This window comes from Zonotrichia albicollis, chromosome 30 (assembly GCF_047830755.1).
Source record: "Zonotrichia albicollis isolate bZonAlb1 chromosome 30, bZonAlb1.hap1, whole genome shotgun sequence".
In the NCBI taxonomy this organism is placed as follows: domain Eukaryota; kingdom Metazoa; phylum Chordata; class Aves; order Passeriformes; family Passerellidae; genus Zonotrichia; species Zonotrichia albicollis.
The window spans coordinates 3,640,861-3,662,908 of NC_133848.1; the positions used below are offsets into that span (position 1 = coordinate 3,640,861).

At 57.9% G+C, this 22,048-nt stretch overlaps 2 protein-coding genes across 2 annotated transcripts; both read left to right on the forward strand.

Moving 5' to 3' along the window:
* The first annotated feature begins 206 nt into the window (after positions 1–206).
* Positions 207–12,464, forward strand: HCN3 (hyperpolarization activated cyclic nucleotide gated potassium channel 3). The gene is made up of 8 exons (XM_074529534.1): positions 207–860; positions 3,316–3,745; positions 4,188–4,349; positions 5,760–5,978; positions 6,361–6,507; positions 7,530–7,770; positions 8,612–8,776; positions 9,333–12,464. The coding sequence occupies exons 1-8, from the start codon at positions 550–552 to the stop codon at positions 10,448–10,450; spliced, it is 2,793 nt and encodes a 930-aa protein (XP_074385635.1). The 5' UTR covers positions 207–549; the 3' UTR covers positions 10,451–12,464.
* Positions 12,465–15,684: 3,220 nt separating this feature from the next.
* Positions 15,685–21,968, forward strand: FDPS (farnesyl diphosphate synthase). Its single transcript, XM_074529491.1, has 9 exons — positions 15,685–15,932; positions 16,045–16,185; positions 16,745–16,825; positions 16,918–17,040; positions 19,261–19,349; positions 20,118–20,190; positions 20,343–20,420; positions 20,497–20,631; positions 21,701–21,968. Exons 1-9 carry the CDS (start codon positions 15,792–15,794, stop codon positions 21,899–21,901), a joined length of 1,062 nt encoding a protein of 353 aa, XP_074385592.1. The 5' UTR covers positions 15,685–15,791; the 3' UTR covers positions 21,902–21,968.
* The last annotated feature ends 80 nt before the right edge of the window (positions 21,969–22,048 follow it).

Below are 22,048 nucleotides of genomic sequence, written 5' to 3' on the forward strand. Positions count from 1 at the left end.
CTGATAATCCTGCCCATCGCCTCCAGGAGCCCCGCCTCGTGTCCGCCCACCGTCTCACCAACCACGCCCCCTCCTCGCCCTGCTGCCTGTGATGGGCGGGTCTACCAGACAGTGACCACGCCCCTTGTGGCGAGCCCCGCCCCTCTCTAATTGAAGCCACGCCCCTCTCCGTTCCCTCCGGCGGTACCGGGGCCGTACCGGGGGGCGCGTTCTCCTTCCCGAGGCCCCGCCCGCCAACCCCGCCCCGCCCCGCCCGCCGCGGGGTCCCGCCGCCGCCGCCGCTCCGGTGCCGCCCGGGCCTCGCCGCTCCCCGCGCCGCCGCTCCGGTGCCACCGGCGCTTCCCGGCTGCCGGCGGCCGCCGCGCCCGCGTCGGAGCGTGCGCAACAGGCGGGCGCCGGCGGAGCTCGGTGAGCGCTCGCTGAGCGAGTGGCCGCGGGCGGCGAGCGAGCGCCCGCCCGCCCGGGGCCGGGCATGTGCGGCGGGGCGGCGGGCAGGGCGCCCGGGCAAGGGCGTTTGAAGGAAACGTGAGGCGAGGCGGCGGCGGCGGGATGGAGGCGGCGCCGCGGCGGAGCCCCGAGCCGCGGGAGAAGCCGCCGGTGCTGGACGGGGAGGCGGCGGGGGCGCCCGCGGGGGCGTCGGGCGCGGCCCCGGCCTCGCCGGCGGCGACGGAGCAGATCGTGGCGGAGGGCGAGGCGGCGGCGGCGGGCACGTTCGTGCAGCGGCAGCTCGGGGCGATGCTGCAGCCCGCCGTGAACAAGTTCTCGCTGCGCATGTTCGGCAGCCACCGGGCCGTGGAGATCGAGCGGCAACGGGTGAAGTCGGCGGGCGCCTGGATTATCCATCCCTACAGCGACTTCAGGTGGGACCGCGACCCCCGCCCCGGCACCGGCACCGAGCCCCATCCCTGCTCCGGTGCCCGCCGCCGCTGTCCGTGGTGCTGAGCGCGGCCCCGTCGCCCGCCACCGTAGGGGCAACAAGTGCCGGTAGCCGGGGCTCCGCACCGGCCCGGGGAGGCGGCAGCCACGGCCGGAGCCCGGGGCCGCGCTGCCACGGCCCCTTCCCGTCCGGGATTATCCCGCCCGCACGGACGGCTCCGTCCTGCCCGACTCCCGAGGCTCTCGGTGCTCCCGGTGCCCGGGACAGCCCCGCTCCACCGAGCCGCGGGGCTCCACTGACCCGGCCCCGGGCGTGCGGAGGCGGAGGCGGTGGATGCTGGGCTTTGCCTGCCCTTAGAGCTCCCCCTCGCCCTTCTCGATGCTGTTTTTAATTCGATCGGGAGCCTTCATCCCCCCGGGACGCGGCTACCCGCGGCTGGAGCGGGGCCGGTCACGCAGCGAGGAGCCGGGCCCGGCTCTCGGTGTCACCGGGATCACAGCGGGAGCTCGGGGATGGATGATGTGGGAGGAACTGGGTGTCACGGGGATGTTGAGTCATATAGGGTGGGCTTTCTCCGCGGGGAACGGAGCTGCCAGGCAGTCATCTCCCGCAGCAAGCTGTGACATGGATGATGTCCCCAGCCTGGAGAACGCAGCCAGCGCCCGCTGTGGGTCCCTGGCACCTGTAGCCATCCCCCCTCACCACTCAGAGGGGTCCCTTGCACCACCCCAGCGTGACACCCCGCCCTGAGAGCCCCTTTTCCAGGGAAAGCATCCCAAAGTTTGTGAGCCTGGAGCTCGGCAGGAGCAGTTTCATCAAGCAGAGCCGTGAGGGGAGCTGGCAGGTAGACAGACAGAGGGATTACTCCGGTGTTTATCACATTAGGGAGATACATAAAGGCCATGGAGATCGGGGCCTCGAGTGTTCAGTGTGACACTCAGTGAAGGACAAGGCCTGTCCTAAAGAGCTTAAGCCTAAATCTGAAGCGAGAGCTCCAGGCAGGCTTGGGCAGCTGCAGGGACAGGCAGCTTCCCTGCTCGGCTCCTCAGGGCACAGCATGGAGGTTCAGGAGGAGATTCCTCAGCTGGGTCAGGCCCTTTCTGCCTCATTTCCTTCCCGGGCCCAGCAAATCCTGGCCACTGGCAGGAAGGTGTTATTTGGGAGAGGTTCCTGACCCTGGGGTGGCTCCTGGCCCTGGGGTGGTGTCTGGATCTGACCTTGGAGTGGCTCCTTGAGGAGAGGGTGCCTCCCCCTACTCCCCTCAGGCTCTCTCTCTGGTGCTCTCTCTGAAGGAGCCTCTCATGGCACCACGACCTCCCTTCCCCTTCCCCTTCCCCTTCCCCTTCCCCTTCCCCTTCCCCTTCCCCTTCCCTTCCCCTTCCCCTTCCCTTCCTCTTCTCTTTCCTTTCCCCTTCCCTTTCCTTTCCCCTTCCCTTTCCTTTCCCCTTCCCTTCCCCTTCTGCAGAGATCCCAGTACCCGTGTCCCACCATGGATGCAGGGTAGGAAATCTCCAGAGGTTTCTGCCATCTGTAAAATCTGGTTTGGATTCACTGGGCGCTGAGAGCTGCCCTGAAATCACCTTTGGAGATTTGAGCCTACACCCACGGCCAGGGCTGGGACTAACAGGGGATGCCTGGGGACACCTGAAGCTGGATGTGCTTTCCCAAGGGCCCGTGAAGGTTCTGATGGGGGATCCCAGGAGTGACAAATCTGGTGGAGAAAGTCGTGATGTGTCTGTGTGAAGCATGAAAACATCCCGGTGGCATTTGCATGTGAGCGGGGCTGCTGGGTGTCCTGACATACCCAGCTGCTGCCGGCATCTCTTGGCTTTCCCTCCCTGCCAAACTCTCAGTCAAAGGAGGTGGATGAGGAGTGCCCTCATCCTGCCCTGTGCATGTGGCACCTCATGCAGGGCTGGACCCTCCTCCCACCTTCCCCTGGTGCCAGCATGGTCTCTCCTTGCTTGGCTGCTGCCTGGCTCACCACAGCAGCCTCCCTGATCCTTTTGTGCTGCCCCAGGAGCTCGGCTCTCCGTTTGCATAACCAGCAAAGCTTATCCCAAATCCTGCTAAGCCAACTCGGGTGGTGGCAGGGAGACGGCGGATGACAAGGAGCCTCAGGGGAGCAAAGCCCACATCCTCTCTGAGCTCTCCATGGGGCGCGTGGCAGCTTTGGGGTGGGGGCATGGGTGGGCATGCACTGCCCTGCAGCAGACAGAGAGACAGCCAAGCTCCTGCACCCCCCCATTCCCACACAGGGTGATTTCTGCACCCCAGTTCTGCTCACATCTGTCCCAGGGTGTTAGTCATGTGTGTGGGCAGGCGCATGTGTGTGTGTGTCTGCTCAGCACCTGCCTCTCTGCACTCTGTCAGACCCTAACTTGGATCCTGGGTTAATTGTCTGTGTCCTGCCTGTCCCACTCCTGCATTCCCCGCAGGTTTTACTGGGACCTCATCATGCTGCTCCTGATGGTGGGCAATTTGATCATCCTGCCCGTGGGCATCACCTTCTTCAAGGATGAGAACACCCCTCCCTGGATCGTTTTCAACGTGCTGTCGGACACTTTCTTCTTGGCTGACCTGGTGCTGAACTTCCGGACAGGCATCGTGGTGGAGGACAACACGGAGATCATCCTCGACCCTCACACCATCAAGATGAAGTACTTGAAGAGCTGGTTCCTGGTGGACTTCATCTCCTCCATCCCTGTTGACTACATTTTCCTCATTGTTGACCTGGAGACCCAGGTGGACTCTGACGTCTACAAGACGGCGCGGGCGCTGCGCATCGTGCGCTTCACCAAGATCCTCAGCCTGCTGCGCCTGCTGCGCCTCTCGCGCCTCATCCGCTACATCCACCAGTGGGAGGAGGTGAGAACCCCTCTGGGCCTCCTGCTCAGGGTCCCAGGCCAGGCTGGGGGTCCCCAGCTGGGGGGCAGAGGGCTCTAAAGGCTGTCCTAGGAGTTCCTCTGCAGCTGTGTGTCGAAGGAAGGGAACCAGGACGCCAGCTGGTTCATCACAGGTCCAGTTTATTGAAGAAAGCATCAAATGCTTATACAGTAAATAATAAGCTTATGAATATTCTGTAAGCCAAGCAATCTATTGGTTAAACTATACCATTAACTCTTCCTCATTCCTTAGGGGTTACATCTCTCTTTTCTCATGTCTCTTTCACTATTTGTTATCATACTACAGCTAGGCCCAAGGACACACGATCTTACAGGTGCAGAACTTGGAATTAGCCACAGCTTTGTACTTTTCCAGTCTCTAGTCAGCTAAATTCCCAACAGCTGGTCTCCTGCATGTTCTCCAGATCTTCCACATGACGTACGACCTGGCCAGCGCCGTGGTGAGGATCTTCAACCTCATCGGGATGATGCTGCTGCTGTGCCACTGGGATGGCTGCCTCCAGTTCCTGGTGCCCATGCTGCAGGACTTCCCTGAGGACTGCTGGGTCTCCAAGAACCACATGGTGGTGAGTGCCCAGGCTGGGGTGGTTCCTGGTGGGGAGAGGATTTGGTTCCCTGGCTCCCACCCCGAGGCTGGAGCTGTTGGGAGAGGTGCTGGTGAGCATTGTCCCCGTGGTCACAGCAGTGAGATGGGGCAGAGGGAACCTGTGCATCACCTTCCCATCTCAGCCCAGCTTGCTGGAGTCAGGGAACAGGACAGTGGGGCTCCTGCCTCCTTCCCAGAGGTGCAGGGTGCCTTTTTAGGGCTTCAAAATCCTCTTCATAGAGGAGAATTCATCCCTTGGAGAGGGAACAGGACAGTGGGGCTCCTGCCTCCTTCCCAGAGGTGCAGGGTGCCTGATTAGGGCTTCACAGTCCTCTTCATTGAGAAGAATTCATTCATTGGGGAGGGAACAGGACACTCTGGGGCTCCTGCCTCCTTCCCAGAGGTGCAGGGTGCATTTTTAGGGTTTCACAGTCCTCTTCATGGAGGAGAATTCATCCCTTGGGGAGGGAACAGGACAGTGGGGCTCCTGCCTCCTCCCTAGAGAGGGGCTGGTGCCTTTCTAGGGCTTCACAGTCCTCTTCGTGGAGGAGAATTCATCCCTTGGAGAGGGAACAGGACACTGGGGCTCCTGCCTCCTCCCCAGAGCAGGACTGGTGCCTGATTAGGGCTTCACAGTCCTCTTCATTGAGGAGAATTCATTCATTGGAGAGGGAACAGGACACTGGGGGGTCCTGCCTCCTTCCCAGAGAGGATCTGGTGCCTGATTAGGGCTTCACAGTCCTCTTCGTGGAGGAGAATTCATTCATTGGGGAGGGAACAGGACACTGCGGCTCCTGCCTCCTTCCCAGAGGTGCAGGGTGCCTTTTTAGGGCTTCACAGTCCTCTTCGTGGAGGAGAATTCATCCCTTGAAGAGGGAACAGGACACAGGGGCTCCTGCCTCCTCCCTAGAGAGGGTTTGGTGCATTTTTAGGGCTTCACAGTCCTCTTTGTGGAGGAGAGCTCATCCCTTGTGGAGGGAACAGGACAGTGGAGCTCCTGCCTCCTTCCCAGAGAGGGGCTGGTGCCTTTTTAGGGCTTCAAAATTCTCTTCATGGAGGAGAATTCATCCCTTGGAGAGGGAACAGGACACTGGGGCTCCTGCCTCCTCCCCAGAGGTGCAGGGTGCCTTTTTAGGGCTTCACAATCCTCTTCATTGAGGAGAATTCATTCATTGGGGAGGGAACAGGACAGAGGTGCTCCTGCCTCCTTCCCAGAGGTGCAGGGTGCCTTTTAGGGCTTCACAATCCCCTTCATGGAGGAGAACTCATTCCTTTGGCCTTGGAGGAACGTTGTTCTCTGGACTCCCCAGCTTAGAGAGGTGGGACTGGGGGGTTCAGCTGCACAACACCTTCCGCCAAACCCCTCAGCAGCGCTGTCCCTCACCTGCAGAACGACTCGTGGGGCAAGCAGTACTCGCACGCCCTGTTCAAGGCCATGAGCCACATGCTGTGCATCGGCTACGGGCAGCAGGCGCCCGAGGGCATGACCGACGTGTGGCTCACCATGCTCAGCATGATCGTGGGGGCCACCTGCTACGCCATGTTCATCGGCCACGCCACCGCCCTCATCCAGTCCCTGGACTCGTCCCGCCGCCAGTACCAGGAGAAGGTCAGTGGGATGGTGAAGGGAGGGCCTGGGTGCTGGGGAAAGAGTCCTGGCACAGCTCCAGAACCAGCTCAGCGCAGCTGCCGTGCCCTTCTGATGCCAGAGGTTGGGGTCTTTGGCCTTGCCACTCTCCCTGGGGTTATTGCAGATGGAGTTTGGGCTGCCCATTGAGAGTGGGACCATGTTGGTGTCCACACTGGGGGTCACTTTAGTGTGGCCCCACCCTGCCCTCTGCCCTGTGCATCCTGTCCTGTCCTTTGCCCCCTTTGTGTCAGGGCACTGGAGCAGGGGTGTGTGTATCTACACCACTGAGGGGAAGGGACACACCATGCAGCCATGCAGGTGGTGCCAGCTGAGCCCTGTGTGACTCCCCTTGTCCCCACAGTACAAGCAAGTGGAGCAGTACATGTCATTCCACAAGCTGCCCGGGGACACGCGCCAGCGCATCCACGAGTACTACGAGCACCGCTACCAGGGCAAGATGTTTGATGAGGAGAACATCCTGGGGGAGCTCAGTGAGCCCCTCAAAGAGGTGAGGGCAGCACTCCTGTGCTGTGATCTGGAGGGCAGAGGCTCGGTGATGTCCCCACTAATCAAAAGAGGATGACCCCTGTGTGGGGAGAAATGATGAGAAGGACTCTATAATATCGGAAGGTTAATTAATTATTTTATTTTATTTTATTTTATTATACTATATTATACTATATTTTACTATATTATATCATATTACATTACATCTAAACTGAATTTGCCAAGTACTCAACTCCCCACCTATCAAAACAGGATGACCCCCGTGTGGGAAGAAATTATGAGAAGGACTCTATAATATCAGAAAATTAATTATTTTATTTTATTTTATTTTACTTTATTTTTTTATTTTTTTATTTTACTATATTGCATTACATTACATCTAAACTGAATTTGCCAAGTGCTCAACTCCCCACTTATCAAAACAGGATGACCCCCGTGTGGTGAGAAATTATGAGAAGGACTCTATAATATCAGAAATTTATATTATATTATATTATATTATATTATATTATATTATATTATTATATTATATTATATTATATTATATTATATTATGTTATATTATATTATATTATATTATATTATATTATATTATATTATATTATATTATATTATATTATATTATATTTTACTACATTATATTTTACTATATTTTACTATATTATATTTTACTATATTTTACTATATTACATTACATCTAAACTGAATTTGCCAAGTACTCAACTTTGTACACAACTGCTTAAAATCTCATGGCTCTCAGCCAACAGTCCCGACATATATACACACTTGGCCCTGATAGGCCAAGGAAACAAAACACCACCACTTTGGGTAAACAATCTCTATATTTCAATCTACTTTTGCACAAACACAGGCACAGAAAGCAACATATGAATAACTGTTTTTCCTTTCTCTGAGGTTCAGAGATTGTGGAACCCAGAAATATTCTTGGGGAGAACTGTGCCTTGCTTTTCTCTGTGAAATGTGGCCACACCCGCTGATCTGCTCCTCATCCTCACCCCACAGGAAATCATCAACTTCAACTGCCGCAACCTGGTGGCCAACATGCCCCTGTTTGCCAACGCCGACCCCAACTTTGTGACAGCCATGCTGACCAAGCTGCGCTTCGAGGTCTTCCAGCCTGGCGACTTCATCATCCGTGAGGGCACCGTGGGCAAAAAGATGTACTTCATCCAGCACGGCGTGGTCAGCATCCTCACCAAGGGCAACAAGGAGACCAAGCTGTCTGATGGCTCCTACTTTGGGGGTGAGGCTGGGCTGCGGGAGATGGTGGGCAGAGTAAGGGCCAAAAGGTGACTGGGAGGAAAAGCTGGGGCATCCCTGATGTTTCTGCCTGGGAGCAGAAGCTGGGGCATTCCTGATGTTTCTGCCTGGGGTATCCCTGATGTTTCTGCCCTGGAGCAGAAGCTGGGGCATCCCTGATGTTTCTGCCCGGGGTAACCCTGATGTTTCTGCCCTGGAGCAGAAGCTGGGGCATCCCTGATGTTTCTGCCTGGGAGTAGAAGCTGGGGCATCCCTGATGTTTCTGCCTGGGAGGAAAAGCTGGGGTATCCCTGATGTTTCTGCCTGGGAGGAAAAGCTGGGGTATCCCTGATGTTTCTGCCTGGGAGGAAAAGCTGGGGCATCCTTGGTGTTTCTGCCCTGGGTAACCTTGGTGTTTCTGCCCTGGGTAACCCTGATGTTTCTGCCCTGGAGCAGAAGCTGGGGCATCCCTGATGTTTCTGCCTGCCCTTTTCCTCTTGCCCAGTGCCAAAGTCTTGGCATCCAGTTAACGTGCCAAGGTTTTCACCCCAGATTTGGCTGGCTGGGCCAGGGGGAGCATCCACAGCTGGCTAGGGAGGAGAGGAGGTTAGAGCAGAACATCTGAGCCAGTTTATAGGATACAGGCACAGCCCTGGGAGGGAAAGAGGCCAGGCCATCACAGCAGCCACACCCGGGGGTGTCTCCATGGCCTGGAGAGGGAGGGAAATGCCTGGCCAAGGAGAGAGGCTGCGGGGTCTGAACCGTGCTCTGTGCTGGGGTGCTGGGCAGTGCTGGGGGTGGCTGGCTGGCCGTGTCACCCTGAGGGCAGCCCCGTGTCCCTGCAGAGATCTGCCTGCTGACGCGGGGCAGGCGCACGGCCAGCGTCAGAGCCGACACCTACTGCCGCCTCTACTCCCTGGCCGTGGACAACTTCAACGAGGTGCTGGAGGAGTACCCCATGATGAGGAGAGCCTTCGAGACCGTGGCCATGGACCGCCTGGACCGCATAGGTGAGGAGGAGGAGGGACCCCCTGGGCTCAGCACAGCCACCTCTGCAGCCACCCCAAGGACTCCACACAGGTGGTGGAGCCCCAGAGCTGGGATGAGATGATCACAGTGCCCCAACCCCGTGGGTGGCCAGCAATGAGGATGATGGGCAGCATGAGGAAGGAACCTACCCTCTCTTTCCCCCCCAGCAAGATCCAGGCAGTGCCATAGGACAGGCTTCCCTGGGGAAATGTAAGTGCTCTGCACGGTCCTTGCAGTGTTTGGAGTGATGGTATCTCATGGCTCTCAGGCCCACATGGCCCACATCTCATGGCCCCACACCCAGCTGCTTGTCCTCACCCTTCCTTGCCTGTGGAGGACAAGCAGGACCCCAGCCCCCAGTTCCTTTGGAGTCAGGACTCTCCTGTTTGTCCCTGCTGCTTCCACTGCTCTAATCTAGACTCTTCCCAGGGTCTTGCTTGCCCTGGAAGGCTGGTGAGGTTTTATTGTCCCTGCCCTCCACACTGTCCCCAAGAGCTCACACTCCCAGAGTCGGTGACACTCCTGCCTCCCCTCCAGGCAAGAAGAACTCCATCCTGCTCCGCAAGCGAGCCGAGCACAGCTCGGGCCCCCTGAACACCGAGATGATCCAGCAGATCGTGAAGCACGACCAGGACATGGCCCACAACATCCAGGACCTGCAGCAGATGGCGATGGGCCGGGAGCTGAGCGGCAAGCCGGTGATTTGGGAGCCCCTGGTGCACGCACCCCTGCAGACAGCAGCCGCCACCACCAACGTGGCCATCGCGCTGACCCACCAGCACAGCCTGCAGGCTCACATCTTCCTGCCGCCCTCCTCCATCTCCAGCCCGCTCTCTCCCGAGGCCACGCTGCTCACCAAGCCCGTGCGCCGCTCCCAGCCCAGCCTGGGCGGCTCCCGGCCCTCGTCGGTCAGCTCGCCCTCCGGGGCTCCGTCCCACCTGCAGACACCGGCCGCCGGTTCGCCTTCCTCGCCCATGGTCCAGCCCCAGGTACCGCTGGAGAGCGGCGGGGCCCAGAGACCCAGCTCGGGGGCTCAGCCGCTTCCCCGCTCGGCGCAGAGGGCGGAGGTGGCAGCGGGGCCCAAGCAGCCCCCGGGCGGCCCCCAGCCCCAGCTCTCCCGCTCCCGCGGCGCCTCGGTGTCCACCTCGCTGCTGCAGCAAGCGGCGGGCGCTGCTTCCCCCAGCTCCGAGCAGGCGCTGCCGCCGGGGAGAACGCTGCACTACAGCCTGTCCCGAGCCACCGGCTCGCACATCTCGCTCCTGATGCATCCCCAGCAGCTGGTGAAGCACAGGAGCATCCAGGGGCTGCCGGTGGGGCGGCTCACCCAGGATGTCCGGCTCCTTTCTGCCTCGCAGCCCTCCCTTCCCAACAAAGTGGCGCAGCAAGCCGACGGGAGCTCCTTGAAGCAGGGCAGGAAATCTGCAGGGAACCTGGCCCGCAGGTCCTCGCCCTCGGTCGCCGGACTGCTGGCCAAGCCGTGCTCGGGGGTGGCCGCGCACTCGCAGCCCCCGGGGTCGCTGCCTCAGCCCGGCCGCTCCACGCCGCAGTCGCCGGGCCCCGCGTCCCGGCAGGCGGCCGCTCCCTCCCGCAAGGGCTCCGTGGCCTTCAGCCCCGAGGTGGAAACGGCGAAGCCCAAACTCCCGTCCAACATGTGAGTCCTGTTGGCGGCCGCACGGGCAGGAGGGAGCCGGGAGAAGCAGAGCATCAGCCCCGCCGGCTCGGAGGGAAAATGAGGTGAGAGGCAGCAGCCGGGGCCATGGAGGGGCTGTTTCAGGCACGGGGACACGGCAGGGATGGGCGTGGGGACAGCTGGATGAGGAGGGGGCTCTGCTGACTGCCTCTCCTTGCTCATCACCGTCTGTGAGTTCTGCCCTCCTGCCGGAGGCATAGGACAGGTCAGATTGCCCAAACTCTGGCCTCTCTGGGGAGCTCAGCTCCCCAAAACTGCCCCTCGGGGGCTGGGCCCCCCACGCTCTGTGCCGTGTGTCCCACAGCCTGTCCTCGGGGCCAGGCTGACGCTGGCAGCTCCTCCAGCTTGTCCTCTGTCACAGCAGGGGCTGCCCGATGCCCACCTCGGTCCCCAGACTGTTCTGCCCAGCCCCTGCCCAGCCCCTTTGCCTTCAGGGAGAGGAGGCAGAGGCACCCCCTGGTTCCTCTGCCAGGGTGGAGGGAGGAGGCTGGAGCCCATGGCAGGGGCATGGGGGCCCAGGGGCAGCGCTCCCCCTTCCCAGAGTGCCAGGACCACCTGGGGGTCCTGGGCAGGGCTCCCCTGGTGTGACGAGTGCCAAGGGGCAGCGCTGGGGTGGGGGGGCAGAGGAGCAGCCCCCCAGTCCCTCTCCCCTGCTTGTGGGACCGTTTTGCCTCAGAGGTGCTGAGTGCCAGCGAGGTTGGGATGTGCTGCTGGGCAGGGCTCTGCCCCACACCCGGGCACTGCCCATCCACATGCCCCCATGGGGGCAGCCTGGGGGGATTCTGCTGCCTGCAGCTCCAGGAGGATGCCCAGAGGGTCAGTCCAAGGGAACCCTTTGTGGCCCTGGGATGATGTCCAGAAGATCATTTGGGATGACCCTCCTGTGGCTGCAGGAGGATACTCAGAGGGTCAGTCCAAGGGGAACCCTCTGTGGCTGCAGGAGGATGCTCAGAGGGTCAGTCCAAGGGGAACCCTTTGTGGCCCTGGGATGATGTCCAGAAGATCATTTGGGGTGACCTTCCTGTGGCTCTAGGAGGATGCTCAGAGGGTCACTGCAGGGCCCTCACTGCCTGAGGCTCCAGGAGGATGCCCAGCCCGGGCTCTGCTGCCCTGCCCTGCCCTGCAGTCCCATTTCCAGGTCCCCTGGAGATGCCACTCACCGGTGCCACAGGAGCTGTCACAAAGAGATGCCAATCCCTGGGTGACGTGTGGGGCTGTGGGGTCACCCCCCATCCAACAGATGTCCCAAATCCCCCCTCCCCAGAGACAGTAGTGTGCAATGTGTGTGCGAGTCGTGGCTCTGCCAAGCAGCCGAGCTCTGCTTCCAGTGTCGCTTTGGGCCAGCCGTGTTCAGTCCTGGTTAGAGTAGTGTCCCCTCTGTCCCCACCGCGCTGCGCCAGCTGCTTCCCTCTCCCGGAGTCAGGAACCGTGGCTTGCCTTCGGGCGAGGTCTCGTTCCCCTCGGTAATTCCCGAAGTGAGAGATCCCGTTCTCCACCCTCGTGTTTTGGGGCGTGGGGAGCACTCCGGAGCGCGGGGCTGCTCCGGGAGCACCAGCCCAGCAGGAATCCCGGCAGGGGATGTCCTACACTGCCTTTTTTTCTCTCTCCATGGATTTCAATCCCCCTGCCCTGCTCACCCGCTCCATCCCCGCGCTCCGCCGGGCGGGGAAGCTGCAGCGGGGCCGCGCTGTCCCGAATCCCCCGGGCTGTGTTCACACTGCGTGATGTTCGATGTCTTAGCGCTCCTGGCACCGCCGCCCTGGGCACCTCGTGGCCCGGTGCCCACCCTGGGGGAGGCTGCAGGGGCTGGGGGCGCGAGTTTAGCCACCAAAGACCATGACCCTCCACTCTTGCACTCACGGCAGTCCATGTACAGAGCTTGTAGTTTTCATATTCGCAGAGAAATTTAAGAGCAGTTTTTTTATTTTTTGGTCGTTGTACATAATGGGTTTAAATAATAAAGACAGATTCTGAGCTGGTCTGGGGGAGAATCTTTCTGCACCTCCTGCGATCCCGCAGCACCGTGCCCGGGGATGGGGCAGCACCCCAGCTCCAATCTTGGCTTTCTGCAGAGTCAAGAAACCCTCGGGAGGCACCGAGGGGCCTCTCCCGGCCCCACAGACCAGGCAGGAGCCCAAAGGCAAGATGTCCCCTCCCACCCACCCCTGTCCCTTTGGGCTCTGGGCAGATTAATGTTTAATCTTTGGTTATTTTCCCCTTCCATCTCCGGTCCCTTTACTGCGGGGGGGGGGGAAGGGCGGGTTGGATCCCGCCTGATTGCAGCGCAGCACTCGAGGCATTAACGCGATTAAATGAAGGTCACACAGCGCAAGGTGGGCCGGGGCAGCCGAGCCGCGGGCACTGCGGCACCTGCGGGGGCTCCGGGGGCACAGCCGCGCTCTGTCACCTGCCACGGCCCCCGGGCAGGACACGGTGGTGGCAGGACACGGTGGCCACCCAGCTATGCCCTGCCCGGGCTCCCCTCCGCAGCCCGGCGTTACCGGGGCATCCCTTGCCCGCAGGACTCGCTACCGGGGCAGTCCCTGTTCTCAGTCCCCCGTTAACGGGGCAGCCTGGCCTTACCGGGGCAGTCCCTGCCCGCAGCCCCCGTTACCGGGGCATTACCGGGGCATCCCTTACCCTCAGCCCCGCGTTACCGGGGCAGCCCCTGTTCTTAGCCCCCCGTTACCGGGGCATCCATTGCCTGCAGCTCCCGTTACCGGGGCAGCCCCTGCCTTCGGCCCCGCGTTACTGGGCCAGCCCCTGCCCGCAGCCCCCCGTTACCGGGGCAGCCCCTGCCCTCAGTCCCCCGTTACTGGGGCATCCATTGCCTGCAGCCCCCCGTTACCAGGGCAGCCCCTGTTCTCAGCCCCCCGTTACCGGGGCATCCCTTACTTGCAGCCCCGCGTTACCGAGGCATCCATTGCCTGCAGCCCCCGTTACTGGGCAGCTCCGGCCTCAGCCCCTCGTTACCGGGCAGCCCCTGTCCTCAGCCCCCCGATACCGGGACATCACAGGGACATCCCTTACCCGCAGCCCCGCGTTACCGGGCCAATCCCTGCCCTCACCCCCCCGTTACCGGGGTAGCCCCGGCCCGCAGAACGGTGCTGGCGCTCCCCCCTCCCCGCTCCCCACAGGAATTAGGCTCCGTGACACACGAAGAGCTCAGCGCTGATTAACGGTTTCTCTCTAATTTGATTATTTCAGATTACACCGCAGCCAGCCTGATTAAGGGGGCGCAGGGCAAAAAAAGAGAATTTTTTGGGAATGAATTCCAGCATTTGTCCTATTCCTATTCCAACATTCTCCCATCCGGTTTGTGTCTATGGGCAGGGCTGGCGGCTCTGGCGGCCGAGGCACGGGCACACCGGGTCACGGTGGTCGCCCGGGGCTGAGGGCAAAGCCCCGGGACACGGCGGACCCGCAGAGCCCCGTTCGTCCCCGGTTCCCGCTCCCAAGGACACCCGTCCCGGAACCGGAGGCTCTGCCCCGAGCCCCCGCGTCCCGGTGGCGGCGGGAGGGGGATTAGAGGGCACCATACAGAGATTAATTAACGCGGGTGAGCCGGGATTAGGGGATTCGGGGCCAATCTGCGGGGCGGGGGCCAGGCAGGAGCTGCGGGCAGCAGCGGGGAGGCGGCACCGCCTGTGCCCGGCCCGGGTCACCCTGCGGTGTCCATGGAGGGTCCGTGGGCAGCTGGACCCCTCCCCAGAATCCAGGAGCTCCCCCGGGCACACGAATCTGTGGTGCAACCCACACTCCACACCTGTACTGCAGGTAACCTGTATCTGTGCAGCACCCGCACAGTCTGCAGCGCACCCCAGAGCTGCTCCGCACCCCAAAACTGCTCTGTACCCCATAACAGCACACCCCAGAGCTGCTCTGTACCCCATAACTGCTCTGCACCCCAAAACTGCTCTGTACCCCATAACAGCACACCTCAGAGCTGCTCTGCACCCCAAAACTGCTCTGCACCCCAAAACTGCTCTGTACCCCATAACAGCACACTTCACAGCTGCTCTGTACCCTATAACAGCACTGCACCACATAACTGCTCTGTACCCACAGTCTGCACCACACCCCACAGTTGTTCTGTACCCTAAAACTGCTCTGCACCCTATAACTGCAGCACACCCCACAGCGGCTCTGCACCCCATAACTGCTCTGTACCCTAAAACTGCTCTCTGCCCTATAACGGCACTGCACCCCATAACTGCTCTGAACCCACACAATCTGCAGCACATCCCACACCCGCTCTGTACCCCAAAACTGCTCTGCAGCCCATAATTGCTCTGTACCCTAAAACTGCTCTGCACCGCATAACTGCTCTGCACCCCAAAACTGCTCTGTATCCCACACCTGCTCTGCAACCCACAGCTGCTCTGCGCCCCATAACTGCTCTGTACACTATAACTGCTCTGCACCCCACACCCGCTGTGTACCCTATAATTGCTCTGTACCCCATAAGTGCTCTGCACCCTATAACAGCACTGCCCCCCAAAACTGCTCTGTACCCACACATGCACAGCACCCACACAGTCTGCACTACACCCCACACCTGCTCTGTACCCCACACCTGCTCTGCACCCCATAACAGCACTGTACCCCACACCTGCTCTGTACCCCATAACTGTGATGCAACCACACCTACACGGCATGTCAGCTGCATGGCACCCCACACCTGTGCTGCTTGCCACACCTGTGCTGCGCCCCACATTTACATGTTATACCACACCTGCCCGGAGACACCTGCACAGCGCCCCAAACCCGCCCTACAACCCCTCAGACCGCGTGGCCCCCCACGCCCCCATTTTGCCCCAATTCCAGCGCACCTCATCCCCGTCCGGGTGTCCGCGCCCCCATTCCCCTCCCAGTTACCGAACACGCCCTAAAGCCCCGCCCTAAAGCCCCGCCCTGGAGCCACGCCCTCAATCCCCGCCACGCCCCCTCCCCACGCCAGGCGCTCTCTCCATTCCCCCTCTCCACCAATCACCGGTCTCACTCCCGCCCCCGCCGCGCTCCCATTGGCTCAGCCGCCTTGGGCTCATCCTCGCACGATGAAACGGGCCAATGAGCGCTGCTCCAACCGCGAGTCCACTGGTCCGCCCCCATGCGCGGGGCACTCTGGGAGTTGTAGTCCAGCGGCATCGCTGGAACCAGCCGCGGGAGCGCTTCGGGACTGCGCATCCCGGCGTGCCCCGCGAGGGGGGCGGGGCGGGGGCGGGGCCATAGGTGCCGTGGAGGTCACGGGCGGCAGCGGCGGGACCGCGAACCGGCAGCGTGAACCGGCACCGGGAACCGGCACCATGAGCGGCGGCGATAGCGGGGCGCGGGCAGCGGCCGAGCGCGAGGAGTTCGCCGCCTTCTTCCCGCAGATCGTCCGCGACCTGACGGAGGACATGCTGGGACACCCGGAGGTGGGAGACGCCGTGGCGCGGCTGAAGCAGGTGAGAACCGGGAGGGAGCGGCGGGACCGGGGCTGGAGGGTGGGAAGAGCCGGTGGGACCGGGGATGGACGGTGGGTCAGGTCATGGCCGCTCACCTGGCCGCGCCCCGCAGGTGCTGGAGTACAACGCGCCCGGCGGGAAGTGCAACCGGGGGCTCACGGTGGTGGCCGCGTACCGGCGGCTGGTGGGGCCCGAGCGGCAGGACCCGGAGAGCATCCGGCGTGCCCTGGCCGTGGGCTGGTGCATCGAGCTGGTGAGAACCGGGACCCCAATGAGGGTGGGGACCCCAATGGGGATGGGATCCTCGTCTGGGGATGGGGACCCCAATGGGGATGGGACGCCCGGGGGATGGAGCTCCCCTAGGGATGGAACCCTCTGGGGTGGGAGATGGGACCCCAACAAAAATGGGACCCCTCTGGGCATGGAACCCCCCCCTAGGAGATGGGACCCCCCCACAATGGGGATGGGACTCCAATGGGGATGGGATCCCCCCCCTAAACAGGGAAAGGGAGCCCCCCTCAATGGGGATGGGACCCCGCTGGATATGGGATCTCCATGGATATGGGACCCCAATGGGGATGGGAACACCCTGGGTATGGGACCCCCCCTCTGGATATGGGACCCCCCTAGGAGATGGGAGGCCCCCATGGGATGGGACTCCCCTCTGGATATCGGGATGGGACCCCCCTGGGTATGGGATCTCCATGGATATGGGACGCCCCCTCTGGGGAATGGGATCCTCTGGAGCATTGGGACCCCAGTGGGGATGGGGACCCCCAGGGTCCCCCCATCGCTAACCCATCCTCTGACAGTTCCAAGCCTTTTTCCTGGTGGCCGACGACATCATGGACTCGTCCCTGACCCGCCGGGGGCAGCTCTGCTGGTACAAGAAGGTGAGAGGGGTCCAGGGGGGCCCTGCTCGGGGCTGGGGGTGTCCCCTGGGGGTCAGGAGCCTTTGGGACACCTCCCTGTGTCCCTGCTGCAGGAGGGGATCGGGCTGGATGCCATCAATGATGCTTTTCTGCTGGAGTCCTCGGTGTACAGGCTGCTCAGGAGGTACTGTGGGCAGCAGCCCTTCTACCTGCACCTGCTGGAGCTCTTCCTGCAGGTGAGCCTGGCTCCCCAAAGCCTTCCTTGGGGCTTTCCTGGGGTCTGGGTCTGTTTGCTGATGTGTGCCTGAAATTCCTGGGTGTCCTGGACGTGTGTGGTGGTGTTTGAGGGTCCCAGGATGAGGGAAGAGAATCTTGACTCCATGTTTCAGAAGGCTGATTTATTATTTTTTATATCTATAAATTTTATATATTTATGGTATATAAAAATATAATATAATATAATATAATATAATATAATATATGAATAATATATAATATATATAATATATAATATATTTAATATAATAGAATAGAATATGGCAGATTTACCAGTAATTATAATATATAATATGTAATATAAAATATATAATATATAATATATAATAATATAATATAATATAATATAATATAATATAATATAATATAAATACAATTATATATTTATATATAAATTATATATAAATATATACATATTAAGAGAAAATAAGATATTAAAACTATACTAAAATAATAGAATAAAGGATTTCAGCAAGGAATAGAAAGGAATGATAAAATCTTGTGACTGCTCACAGCCTTGACATAGGTGGCTGTCATTGGTCATTAATTAAAAACAATTTCACATGCTGGGTAAACAGTTCTCTAAATCACATTCCAAAGCAGCAAAACATGGGGAAGCTGAAGCTTCCCAGCTTTTCAGGGAAAAACAAAAAGATTTTTCGTAAAATATGTCTGCCTTTAGACCCAAAGAGGAGCTGAAACAGGGCTTGGGCTCTGCTGGAGGGCTCTGTGAATAAATCATGGAATCCCAGAGTGGTTTGGGTTGGAAAAGACCTTAAAGATCATCCCATTCCACCTCAATGCCATGGAAGGATGTGTGTGAATAAATTATGGAATCCCAAACTGGTTTGGATTGGATGGGACCTTAAAGATCATCAAGTTCCACCTCCCTGCTATAGAGGAATGTGTGTGAATAAATTATGGAATCCCAGGATGGTTTGGGTTGGAATGGACCTCAAAAATCATCCCATTCCACTCTCCTTCCATGGAGGGCTCTGTGAATAAATCATGAAATCCCACAATGATTTGGGTTGGAATGGACCCTAAAGATCATCAAGTTCCACCTCCCTGCTATAGAGGGATGTGTGTAAATAAATCGTGGAATCCCACAATGGTTTGGGTTGGGAATGGACGTTAAAGATCATCTTGTTCCACCCCTCTGCTATGGAGGGCTGTGTGGGAATAAATCATGGGATCACACAATGGTTTGGGTTGGATGGGACCTCAAAAATCATCAAATTCCACTCCCCTGCCATGTAAGGCTGTGTGAACAAATCATGGACTCCCACAATGGTTTGGGTTGGATTGGACCTTAAAGATCATCTCTAAGATCATCCCATTCCATCCCAATGCCATGGAAGGCTGTGTGGGAATAAATTATGGAATCCCAAACTGGTTTGGGTTGGATGGGACCTTAAATATTATCAAGTTCCACCTCCCTGCTATAGAGGAATGTGTGTGAATAAATCATGGAATCCCAGGATGGTTTGGGTTGGAATGGACCTCAAAAATCATCCCATTCCACTCTCCTTCCATGGAGGGCTGTGTGGGAATAAATCATGAAATCCCACAATGATTTGGGTTGGAATGGACCCTAAAGATCATCAAGTTCCACCTCCCTGCTATAGAGGGATGTGTGTAAATAAATCGTGGAATCCCGCAATGGTTTGGGTTGGGAATGGACGTTAAAGATCATCTTGTTCCACCCCTCTGCTATGGAGGGATGTGTGGGAATAAATCATGGAATCCCAGACTGGTTTGGGTTGGGTGGGACCTCAGAGATCATTCCATTCCACCCCCTGCCATGGAGGGCTGTGTGTGAATAAATCATGGAATCCCAGACTGGTTTGGGTTGGAATGGTCCTTAAAGATCATCAAATTCCAACCCTCCTGCCATGGGGACACCTCCCACCATCCCAGGCTGCTCCAAGCCCTGCCCAACCTGGCTTTGGGCACTGCCAGGGATCCAGGGGCATCCACAGCTCCTCTGGGCACCCCATGCCAGGGCCTGCCCACCCTCACAGCCAGAAACTCCTCCCAATCTCAATATCACTGATATATCACAACCATCACCCTTTATCTCATTCTCCCCATGCAAAACATCCCCCTCCCTGTTTTTACACCCCCTTTAAACACTGAAAAGCTGAAACAAGGCCACAAATCCTCTCTCTCCTCTGCAGACAGGCTACCAGACCGAGCTGGGGCAGACTCTGGACCTCATCACTGCTCCAGTTTCCCAGGTGGACCTGAGCAGGTTCAGCGAGCAGAGGTACAGGGGGCAGAGCCTGGTTCCTTCCTGCCCTGCTCAGCCTGGGGCTGGGTTTGGGGTGCCTGGGGCTGGGTTTGAGGTGCCTGGGGCTGGTTTTCAGTCCCTGCTCTGCTGAAGGTGGCCCTGGGGTTGGTTATTGGGGTGCCTTGCGCAGGGTGGCCCTGGGGCTGGGTTTTGGGGTGCCCTTCAGTCCCTGCCCTACAGAGACTCAGCCTGGGGCTGGTTTTTGGGGTGCCCTGCAGAGGGGAGCCCTGGGGCTGGGTTTTGGGGTGCCTGGGCTTGGTTTTTGGGGTGCCCTTCAGTCCCTATCCTGCAGAGACTCAGCCTGGGGCTGGTTTTTGGGGTGCCTGGGCTTGGTTTTTGGGGTTCCCTTCAGTCCCTGCCCTGCAGAGGGTGGCCCTGGAGCTGTTTTTTGGAGTGCCCTGCATGGGATGGCCCTGGGGCTGGTTTTGGGGTGCCTGGGGCTGGTTTTGGGGTGCCCTGCAGTCCCTGCCATGCAGAGACTCAGGCTAGGGCTGGTTTTGGGGTACTTGGGGCTTGTTTTTGGGGTGCCTGGGGCTGGTTTTGGGGTGCCTGGGGCTGGTTTTGGGGTGCCTGGGGCTGATTTTTAGTCCCTGCCCTACAGAGACTCAGCCTGGGCCTGGTTTTGGGGTGCCTGGGGTTGGTTTTTGGGGTGGCTGGAGCTGGGTTTTGGGGTGTCTGGGGTTGGTTTTTAGTCCCTGCCCTGCACAGGGGGCCCTGGGGCTCAGCCTGGCTCCTCTGGCACAGGTACAAGGCCATTGTGAAGTACAAGACAGCGTTTTACTCCTTCTACCTGCCTGTGGCTGCAGCCATGTACATGGTGAGTGTGCTGGGGCCTCACCCTGCTGCCAGGAGGACAGGTCCTGGAAGGCTTTGTGCCCAGGTCCTGGAAGGCTTTACGTTATCCCAGGTCCTGGAAAGCTTTATCCCAGGTCCTGGAAGGTTTTTTCTCCCTGTTATTCCCTCCCCCAGGCGGGCATTGACGGCAAGGAGGAGCACGAGGACGCCAAAGCCATCCTGCTGGAGATGGGGGAGTTCTTCCAGATCCAGGTAGGAGCTGTCCCTGCCCCGCTGGGTCCCTGCCAGCTGCTGCCCGTGGCACTCAGGCCCTGGCACTGCCCCGCAGGACGATTTCCTGGACTGCTACGGGGACCCAGCCCTGACGGGGAAGGTTGGCACCGACATCCAGGACAACAAGTGCAGCTGGCTGGTGGTGCAGTGTCTGCAGAGGGCAACGCCGCAGCAGAGGCAGATCCTGGAGGTAAGGCTGGCAGCACACACCTGGCAGAGGGGCTGCAGTGCCAGGATGGGCACCTGGAGTGCCGGGATGGGCACCTGGAGTGCCAGGGGCTGTCACCTGGCTGGGAGGAGGAGGGTGAGAAGGAAGAAGAGAGTGTTGGGGTGTTGTTTGTGAGGGTCCTAGGATGAGGGAAGAGATGAATCTGACTCCATAATTCTTAGAATGCTGATAATATATATAATATATAATATATAATATATAATATATAATATATAATATATAATATATAATATATAATAGATTATATATATATTATATATTATATATTATATTATATTATATTATATTATATTATATTATATTATATTATATTATATTATATTATATATATTATATAATATATTATTTATTATATATTACATTATATTATGTTATATTATATTATATTGTATTATATTATATTATTATAGTATAAGAAATTATATACTAAAACTCTACAAAACAATAAAGGAATACATCAGAAGGCTAAAAAAAGAATAATAATAAAATTAAAAAACAACAACAACAACAGAAAAAAAAAAAAAAAAAAAAAAAAAAAAAAAACAAAAAAAACAAACCAAAACAAAAACCAAAAAAAACCCTCCAAACTGTGACAGACCAGAGAGTCTGACACAGCCAGGCTGCGATTGGTCATGAATAAAAACAATTCACATGGAACAAAAAACACCAAAAAAACCAAAAAAAAAAAAACCAAAAAAGCCCCCCAAAGCTGTGACAGACCAGTGAGTCCAACACAGCTGGGGCTGGGATTGGTCATGAATAAAAACAACTCACATGGAACCAATCAAAAATTCACCAGCCACATCCCAAAGCAGCAAAACACAAGGAGAATCCATCAGAAAATATTGTTTTTTTTTTTTTTTTCTCTGAAGCTTCTCATCTCAGCTTTCTCTTTTTCCCAAGAGAAAAAGAAAAAAAAATCCTAGCAAAAAGATTTCCCATAAAATATCACACGAACAAAGAAGAGAGAACAAAGCTGCTGCCCCATGAGCTGGCATGACCCTGACTCACTCCAGGGTTTTTTTTTTAGGAAAATTACGGCTCTAAGGAGCCCCAGAAGGTGGCGAAGGTGAAGGAGCTCTACGATGCCCTGGGCATGCAGGCGGCGTTCCGCGAGTACGAGGAGAGCAGCTACGGGCGGCTGCAGGCGCTGATCGGGAGCCACGCCCGGCGCCTGCCCCGCGAAATCTTCCTGGACCTGGCACAGAAGATTTACAAGCGGCAGAAGTGATGGAGGGGCCTGGCAGGGGGCTGGAGCTGCTCCCTGCCCTGGGAGGGGCCGGGGGTGGGCTGGACAAGGTGCTCTGGGATGGCCGGGGGGGGGTTCAGCCATCTGATTTATGTCAATAAATATAAATTATTGTAGGTGCGCTGCTTG